The sequence below is a fragment of the Haemaphysalis longicornis genome, unplaced genomic scaffold (genome assembly GCF_048455015.1).
Source record: "Haemaphysalis longicornis isolate Haplotype H1 unplaced genomic scaffold, Haemaphysalis longicornis Haplotype H1 scaffold_477, whole genome shotgun sequence".
In the NCBI taxonomy this organism is placed as follows: Eukaryota; Metazoa; Arthropoda; class Arachnida; order Ixodida; family Ixodidae; genus Haemaphysalis; species Haemaphysalis longicornis.
The window spans coordinates 144,434-154,035 of NW_027526380.1; the positions used below are offsets into that span (position 1 = coordinate 144,434).

General features: G+C 48.0%; 1 protein-coding gene across 1 annotated transcript in view; it reads right to left on the bottom strand.

The window, feature by feature from the left end:
• LOC144137713 (uncharacterized) overlaps positions 1–9,320 on the bottom strand; it is a 30,295-nt gene extending 20,975 nt beyond the window's left edge. The window contains exons 1-3 of the mRNA XM_077669649.1: positions 9,210–9,320; positions 8,473–8,536; positions 4,202–4,536 (exon numbers count right to left, since the gene is read on the bottom strand). Of these exons, the coding sequence (XP_077525775.1) occupies positions 4,202–4,536; positions 8,473–8,509 (372 nt within the window). The 5' untranslated portion in view covers positions 8,510–8,536; positions 9,210–9,320. The remainder of the gene's footprint in view (positions 1–4,201; positions 4,537–8,472; positions 8,537–9,209) is intronic.
• Positions 9,321–9,602: the final 282 nt, after the last annotated feature.

A 9,602-nucleotide genomic window follows, 5' to 3' on the forward strand; every position in this document is an offset into this window, starting at 1 on the left:
TTTTTTTCCAAAAACATGATGCAAAGTTACGGGTGCGATCAATACGCGAGGTAAATCTTTCGGGAAAAGGTTTCAACGCAGAAAACGCAAGTTGCAGGTCAGAATGTTTACGATAAGTCTTGCGAACATGATAAACAAAACAAATAAAAACATAATAAAAACTCCACTGATCACCGAATGACCACCAAGCGATGCGTTTTCATTACGGAACGCGCCAGAATTACGGAATTACGAAACGTGCCGGAACAAGTTTGCTGTGAGGTGAGAACAGGTCGACCAATAAGTGGCTGCTGTAGTCACAGTGTGGGACATCAAGACACGGCTGCCGGCACAGCAAGCCGAGCGTATTTTTTAAAATGTTTTGCGAGTACATTATGCACATTTAGTGAGTTTCTTCCGCACAAATAATGAACACACACATGCCAATATCGCTAATACTATCAAGTCTGCGACAATAACTAAGCCATGTCCGCTTTGAAAGAGGACGAAACTAATGTAAGCACGACCATCGTCGTCTAGACTTGGCACACATACGACATATGGCTGCGGCAAGTTCAGGGTGCGATCATTGCGCGGGAAATAATAAAAAAAGTCGTATTTTGACGACGAACTTCAGGGGTGCGACCATTATGCGAGTAAATACGGTAGACGATTTTAAAAACAAAATTGAGAAGCAGGCAGAAGCGAAGTCGCAGCTGTCAACCGCTTTGGGAGAAGCACGGTAAATGGAGCCGGACCGATGCCAGCCGGAGCAGCAAAGTTGCAACACAGCTACTATTTAAACGCGTGCAATTTATTAACCAGGTATTTTATGCTTTTTTTCGTGGCGCTTACTGTCAGTAAGAAAGGAATTTGGCCGCGGTGAAATTTCACTGCAGTTGGCCTTTAAATGCAGCTTTCCTTGGACCTGAAAAGTCTGCCATTTCCCATGGCAACATTTGGACCTGACACAGAGTCGTACACAGTTTTTACTCTTGCTTTTAAAAAAAAGAAAGGCCACTGCGATACAAAATCTTGTTGAGTGGCTTGGATTCAGTCACTGGCTGTCACAAAATGATTGATTGTTGATTTTAACGCGGCAACGCTTCACAGGTGAGGTGGCGCACCGTAGTGAAGGGCTCCGGACTAATTTTGACCACCTGGGTATCTTTAACGTGCTCCAAAATTTCGAATACACGGGCGTGTTTGCTTTTCGCCTCCATCAGAAAAGCGGGCGCCACGGTCGGAAACCGAACCCGTGTCCTCGTGCTCAGCTGCACGATTTAGCCACTGAGCCACCGCAGCAAGCTGGCTATCACAAATACCATTTATACCATTTATTTTTTGTTTGCCCACTATTATTACAATCTATCTTCTGCCTCGGCCAGAGCACATGGGACACCCTATTTCTTTTCATCCGTGTGCGCTTTTTCTTTTCCCTCACCAAGCTCAAGTACACGACATGGACGAGCTCGTCTTGGCGCAGCTGTGGGAAAGAGGACATGAAAGCAGCCCAGTTTTGTAGCGTAAGCTACACCGGCCGAGGTTGAGCGGTTTCGCGTGTGCCGTGAAGGGGCCGTTCTGCGCAAGCGCAAGGAGCATTGGATTGGTTTGGATCGGATTAGATTGGCTTGAATTAAATTGGATTTGGATTGGATTGGATTCATTTGGATTGTGTTGGATTGAAATCCAATCCAATTGGAGTACGGGTGTGTAGAGAATTGGGTCTGCTCATTCGCCGGTCTGCGCATTCCAGAGGAGTGACGTCTTAGCCGCGGCAGACGCACTGGCACCGGTGCGTGCCTAGCTCTGCGCCTCCGTTGCGCAGTAGTCAAGTCTGAAGCTGCGCCATAGCTGCTTGATAGCCGTTTCGTGTCGCTCTTGCAGAGCCCAGTTGCGCATGCTCGAGGAGCAGTGACTGGACTGGACTGGACCGGACCGGACTGGATTGGAAATCGTTTTGGCAGCAGTAAGCACGATAATCAGTTAATCCTAGACAATCAGGAAACCTAAGAATAACCAGCTGAACCTTAGCTCGCGCTACGTATATCCTGGCATAGCCGAGCTAAGCCACTGCTAATTTTTTGGACAGGCTAGCAGCACATTCTCGCATACAGGCAGCAGGAAGGAAGGAAGCACCTTCCTGCTTGGTCCCAGAGGTCACTCAGGGGAAGAAGTGTAGCAGAAATCAAATAGGCGTGCTCAGCAATGATGCAATGGCCCAAACGTCCTCACAAGTTACGGGGCCCAAATGCGCAAACGAGCTACCCAGCGAGACCGTTGCATGTCCAAGTTTTAAACTCTTGTCGGCATTTATTGTGGGACGTTTCTCAAGGAGTGGACAGTACCTAATGGAGAGTCCACCAAGCACTCCTTTGTTCTGAGAAAACTGCACCCTGGCGAGGACAGCCCACACGTTCTGTTCGGTTATTTTGAAATGAGCTTTTTTTTGACATTTGCCGAGTGTTTTGGACCAATTGTTTGTTTCACCGACAAGTGGTGTCTGCGTAAATTCCCGTTGAAGTTTGTTTGAGAACATTGCCTGGGTAATGACTAGGCTTCACCTCAGAGTTGGGATTCTTAGCATCCACAGCCATTCATTTGTTGTATGTATGTGATCTGTGCCCAAGGGGCAGACAATGAATTTTGTGCTGTAGCAAAAGCTCCGAGTGGAGCCTTTTTTCTGTTTTGTGTGATAGGAGCCTTTTTCTATTTCGTGTGAGGCCGCACCGTATTTCTTCAATTATAAGGCAGTCACAAACATAAGAAGAGGTATGACTTTGAGACTACGGATTTCGGAAAAAAAAAACCTTGCCTTATATTCGAATAAATATGGTAAGTGGTGTCCATGGCCTTGTGCACACGTGTTGTTCCTTTGTGGCGCAACCCACACTAGTCGGCGGAGCACGCCAGCACCCATGCTACCTTGGTGCGCGTTGATGTTGCTGGGTGTTTCTGCCTTTATTTCGCGCCTGCCTCAGACACGACGCGCAAATGCTTCGTTCAGTCGAACCTGACTCTGCATGAACTCTCGTTCTAACAACCTCGACGCACGTGCGCACTACACAGGCCGACAGACATAGCAGTAAATAAGAGTTGCTGTGCCCTTGTGCCGCGCGAGCATTTATGCAGTGTGACAATCGGAAAGACTCTCCTTGCCCTTCACCGTTCGGCAGTGTCAATGTACGAAGGAGGAGCCAGACGCCGCTGATGAGAAAAAACTGAATTTGCAGGCACAAAGACTATTTACAACTTGAGGGTTGCGGTTATTCCAGTTGAGCTTCGTTGTAACGATCACTGATATAGCGAATTATCAGCTATAGCGAACTAAATACAGACTTTGGTTGGTCACACTTTATTTCAATGACACTTATTCTTTTATAAAATATCAGATATAAAGAATAAATATCTGACCAAACGGCTGAGAAGCTAATCAGAACCCCCCCCCCCCCTAGTCCTAAACTGCAGAAGTATAAAGGCCCTTTTGTTCACGGACAATGTGGAAAACTTCACCCTGCTCAGAGGTGCGAGTATCCACCAGACGGAGACCACATCCTTCATCACATAAACAAGGACACAGTCCGGTTTCGTCAAGTGAACTCGGTTCTGTTGTAATTTTACGCACTCATGTTGCGGCTCATTGAGCTCGAAATGCAACAAGGAGAAAGGTAAGGGTTACCTCGTGTATACCGGGTTCAAAGCCTCAAAAAATGCATTTCTGTATCAAGTATTTTCACACGAGCCAGATCGTCTATTTGTTATAGCCTATTTTTACCTCTACTGTTATAACGAACATCAATTATAACGAACTAATTTGCTGTCCTGATACTACTTTGTTACAACGAGGTTAAACTGTACACGTTTTGCCAGTCAACTGCAAGCAGTGAAGGCCTGAACGTACAAGTCCATCCGCGCTTTGCACGGGGACTCAGTGTTGAGCTTCAGAAGCCACAGCCCGTGTCGCATGCCCCCACAGACGCGACTAGTCCGCTTCCCCTCGCAGGACGAACCGGTAGCGAGGTCCCCTCTTTCCCCGGGCCATAAGAGGGGTAAAAGAAATGAAATCTAAGGTTTGACGAAAACTCGTCTGGTCGGGGGAAAGATACATAGTAGAACAAAATGGATATCACCGACCAAAGGTTTAGTTAAAAGGCTAAAAAGACGTTTCGGCTTCCGTACAGAAGCCTTGTTCATTTTCTTCTCCTATGCATAAGAGGGGTACCTGTGCGAGGGCGACCAGGGCGAGGGCGGCGTGGAGCTCGCGCTGGGTGAAGCTGCCCGGCCGGGTGCGGCTGCAGAGGTCCCAGATGCGGCCCAGGGTGGGGCGCGGAAGCCCCGAGGCCAGCAACAGCGAGCACACCAGGGCCCCCTCGATGTCCCCCCGGGGCCCCAGCACCCGCCGCTCCAGCTCCCGGTACGCCGGGGGCACCAGGGGGCCAGCGGGGGCGACGACGGGGGTGGCCCACTTCTGCTGCGGGTGCTGCTGCCTCTGCTTCGGGCCAGCCACAAAGCTCTTCTCAAACAGGTTCGAGCACTCTAGCATCTTCTGCTCCAGCGCTGCACGGGCAGAGGGGGGCACAGATCACTTGGCGACCTACGCTGTGCACAGAGCCCCACAGTATGCACCATACTCCACTTCAGAACATGCTGAGGGGCAAGCGGATTGCACGCCACCTCGGGGAGAACTAACTTTGCTGAGCATTTACTTAGTTACGCAACCCGACAAAATAAAGCTTGCTTTTCCCATTGGAAAACGTTAAATCAGGTAACATTTGCAAGGTTTTTCTTTGACGGCTTATGGCAGCAGCAGCGAGCGCTTGAGTATTACTACTGCAACTTTCTGCCGAGAGGTATCAGGATAGCCAAGTTGCCCTTTTCCTGCCCCCAGCGCAGGGGGGGCAACTACGGAGCGGCTTTTGATGCATGGGGTTTGGTAGCTGGTGCATACTGAGTAACCCCATTGGGCACTTCCCTCACGCACTCGCACGACCCACGCTTTCCCTGGTACAGCGAAGATGGGGCAGACAAGCAGAAAAGGCCCCGCCAAGTTACACCCACTTGCCCCTTCTGCTGAAATATTAGCTGCCTCCCTACACTGGTAGTGGGTTTTTGGGGAGAGAAGAACTGTGTGTTCTTTGCCCGGTGATCCACACAGGAATGACAGCCGAGTGCAATGTCACTAAATTTCCTTCAAATTTGTAATGTGGAAGCATTTGTACCTTTCTGGTGCACAGGTACTGACGACCAAAGAAGATGGGTGCACTGAATATCAATGAGCGGATGAGATGTCATTCACAATAACATTGCTTGGGTGATTCGTCGCTGATGTCACCTTTGTGGCATTAAAGTAGTGCTCAGTAAACATCCTGCTGGTGTTCAAGGCACTACTGAACACATTCCGAGTGAGGGCTTTGAATTGGAGGACTATTGCGGAAAGCTCCAGAAGCTAGACGAAGCCCTAGGCGTAACACTGGGTCGAGCATTTTCACTGGTGGTTTTGCCATGCGATGATAGGAAACACTATCAGGCTTCTAAAAAGGCACCTTTCTCGGGCACCAAGGGATTGGTGAGGCAGAGCTTTTAAAATTTTTTATGTGCAGAATGAATGCTAACTTTTTGTGTAGCACCAGCACACCCACAAGCCGATGTTCTCCCCTGATGGAGAACGCCACAGCATGCACAGTTGCATCAGGCTCTAGGCTGATGCCACACTCTCTCGAAAATAACACGCACGTACTCTATTGCCCCTGTCACATGACAGATCTAATTACATTTAGAGTAAATGTCATTCGCTCTAACTGTCATTAGTTCGGTGCTACATGAGAATACCGAATGACATTTAAGGCAAATGGCATTTAGCAGCTAACTGAGGTTCGACAGCTCATTCAGCAGTCAAATAAATAGCCTCAAAAGCAATGGCACATCACTAGATAAGGAAGTTCAGTAATAAACCAAAGCATTGGGTTTCTAAAAACTGTGAGTAAACTTATATTTTCTTTTTCATATTGTTTTCCAACAAGTACCTACAAACAAAAAATCTCATCCTCAATGCGCGCGGTACCCTGATACAGATTATTTGCGGACTTGTCTCGGCTTGTGATGTCTACTTATGCCAGCTACAACGGTGATTTCCTTCATTTTATTAAAAAGAAAGAATTATCTGTTCAGTTTTAAAAATCTATTATGTATATAAAAACATTCTACACGCAATTGAACCATAAGTTTGCGAGCTTGCTAATCATCCCCGCTATCACTATCAAATGACATTTGTTTCGCCTTGTAGACCCGCACGGCCAAACCGAATGTCATTAACAGCTAACGTCACTCACCTTGAATGACATTAGATTGGCCATGTGACAGGGGTATTAGAGGATATACAGTTTAAAACAATTTGGCTCTGTACACTTTGCAAGCCTACTAGTGCGTAGGTGCATCTGCCTTTAGCATATCGAGAGGTTACCTGACTTGAAAATAATTTGGACATCGCCTTTGTCTATGGGGTAAAAGAGTGAAGCTGGCGATGACTTTCCGAATGAGTTCATTTTAACTTTGAACAGAATGCACCTCAATGCTCTGCCTTGGGGTACACCATTTTCCTGGTATATATGTTTTTTATAATGCTGTCTCAGACCTCACCTTATATGTTATTTCTGGAAGGTTACTTTTCTATTGTGTTTAGCATGAATTCCTATACACAAAAGGCCTCCAAATAGAGGAGGATGTCAAAGCCAAGGTGCTTAAGTGTCGCAGCTATGATAGTACTATGGGGCACACTATAATGGACGGCTCCGAATTGATTTAAATTGACTTAGAACACTTGGGTATCTGTGATGTGCGCCAAAATCTCGACACACAGGTATTCTCGTTTTTGGCGGCTGGGTTGAGCAACCGGGTACTTGGGCACGACAGCACAAAGCCTTAGCTTAGCCACTGCAGCAGATCACAGCACCAAGTTGCATCATACACTTTTGCTAAGACAAAGAATACCGAGAGGCAGTGTTGCCTGTGAATAAAAGCCTCTTTGACATAGAATTTGAAGGCTGATACGTTGTGAAAGCATCTTCTAGTATTCGTGTTTCAAAAAACGGTCAGAACTACTGGGCGGTAACTTGCAGGCAGTGAGGAGTCTCTTCCCTGTTTGAGTGTGGCGATTACAATGGTTTGCCTCCAAGCCCTAGGAAAGTGTCTACCACCCTTGTCTTGTTAAGTAAATCCAGACCTGTTTCAAGAGTGTCCATGAGCGGGTTGTGGATCATAGTGCGAGTCATATGACATCTGTCCCTGGGGCTGAAGCTTCAAACATTCAAAGGGCAGCCAATAGCAGTATCAAAAACATATATACCAGGAAAATGGTGTACCCCAGGGCACAGCATTGAGGTGCATTCTGTTCAAAGTTAAACTGAACTCATTCGGAAAGTTATGGCCAGCTTCACTCTTTTACCCCATGGACAAAGGCGATATTCAAATAATTTTCAAGTCAGGTAACCTCTCGATGTGCTAAAAGGCAGATGCAACTGCGAACTAGTAGGCACATATCTGCCCCTGGGGCTGAAGCTTCAAGCATTCAAAGGGCAACCAATAGCTCTGGTGAAGAGAATTGAGAGGCGTGTGACTAGTCGTCTGTTGCCTAAATTAGTTTTCATTTCCCCAGATGTTTCATGTTGTGTAAAAGTATTTGAGTTGTGGGCCGAGCTGGATGTGTATTCAAAGTGTTGGCCCAGCATATTTGCTTGATCTGTAACGGGTGTCTCCACCCGTGCAAAATAGAAAGCTGAGGTTTTCACTTCTCTCGGACGCTGCTAGCCCCTTCCTCTCATTTTCTTCCTAGGCTGGAAGTTGCACGCCTTAAATGGCGCTCCTACTGGCCAGTTGCCCAAGCCACTTCCGGGCAAAAAGCTAAGTTTTCTGGCGAGCCAGAAATGGGAGAAGCGATGAACGATTCCCTATGCGGCGAGAAGTAGTTCGTCACCCTTTGCATCACTCCCTGTTTCGCTTGCAAAACGCTCCATGTGGTTAGTGCTTAAGTACTCAAAAGGCATCAAAAAGGCAGTCGGCATTGCCCTGACAAGGTTGTCAAGTGCGTGAAGCGCACTTCCTGCCTGGCAAGGACGAACCAACAGGCCCAGCTTTCAGTGTGAATAAGGCAGGAAAGCAAATGAGACATGAGATTGCCGGCACATAGAACACCGACTGTGTGCAAGAAATATGGCATACCAAAAAAAAAAAAAAAAAAAACAAGACAATTAAGCAGTGTGCTTCAACTAACTGTAAATTTGTGGCCAGTCACGACACAACTGGCACTTATTTTATTCACTCATATCTTTTGTAAATAAAAACGCAGCCTGAATTAGACAACAGGCTTATTTATGCCAAGTAATTCACTGGCTCTTTGGCATCACCTTTCTTCTGGACAAAAGTTCTGTCGTTTCTGGAATGACTCATCCATCGGAAAAGTGAGGTCAGAAAAAGGAACAATTCGAGCGACGTACTCACCGCTCAGAGGCTGTTTGTTGCCCTGCTTGCTGGCCATTTCACACGCCCCGCCACTGGCAGCCAGCTGAGCGAGAAAGACAGAATGCTTAGCAGCGTATACAGGCAGCATCACGGAAACTTTACACGCTCACAGAGGCCGTACGTCACACCGACAGCGCAACGCGAAGCTGCAGACGGTGCGTCGTTTCATCTACTCGTCACTACTAAGTAACACACCACAGGACGCCAGTCGACAACGCAACGCGACCACGGGGCGCCGTTGTGCGGTGCCCTGACGCGATGGACGCAAGACGCCGCAGAACAGCCCTACTTGAGTGGTCACCCGATGGTTCTTCCCGTGCGATGCACTATGACAGTGTGTGCAGAAGCAGCAGCAGCAGCGAGCGCGGCAGGAGGTGAAGGTCGACCTGCGTGCCAGAGCACTGACAGCACATAAGCGTAGCACTGCGTTCTGACCGCTCTATGGCTATGAACGGGAAGGTGCAGGAGTGAACGTGGGCCTGTGATACTAATGTGCCAGCCGATCAGTCGTGAATTCCGTTGGGCGAGGAAGCAACGAGGCTTCATGCATCTCTCTGCCAGCAACTAGCAGATGTCACGTCAGTGCCACTTTAAGGTCGAAAAGCGCATTTCCGAAGCAAACCAGTGACGCGTAAGCCAGCTTTGAAACAAAGACCGCATACAAGGCGTGTCTGAGTTCTTTTCAATGCGAGGAGTACCACGGAGGAAATGCTCACCTGTCCAGGGCGTCTGCTTGCTTTGGGCTGTCCTCGCTCGCACCGCTCCTTATTCGCACGATGTTATAGGGTGTCCCTACTCGCACGCGGAATGCGAGAATGACGGCGATGGCAATTGTGCTACTGATGGACTACTGGCATATCGGCACCACAGATGGTTTCCTTTATTTGGCTGCTCAGCTGAGCAGTTCCGAAGCAGCTCTGTATTTTATTTGCCCATGTACTTCTATGTACTTCCACGGCCGCTGGATGAGAGCGCACGCAAGGGGAGTGCGCCTTTCATTGAAAGGCCGTGGTTCTGCAGACTGAACCAAGAAGGACCTTGTCCTGTCGGATACCATTCAGGGTGCCTAGTGCTGGGTTATATTAGTATGCATACTATCGCAATAAAAG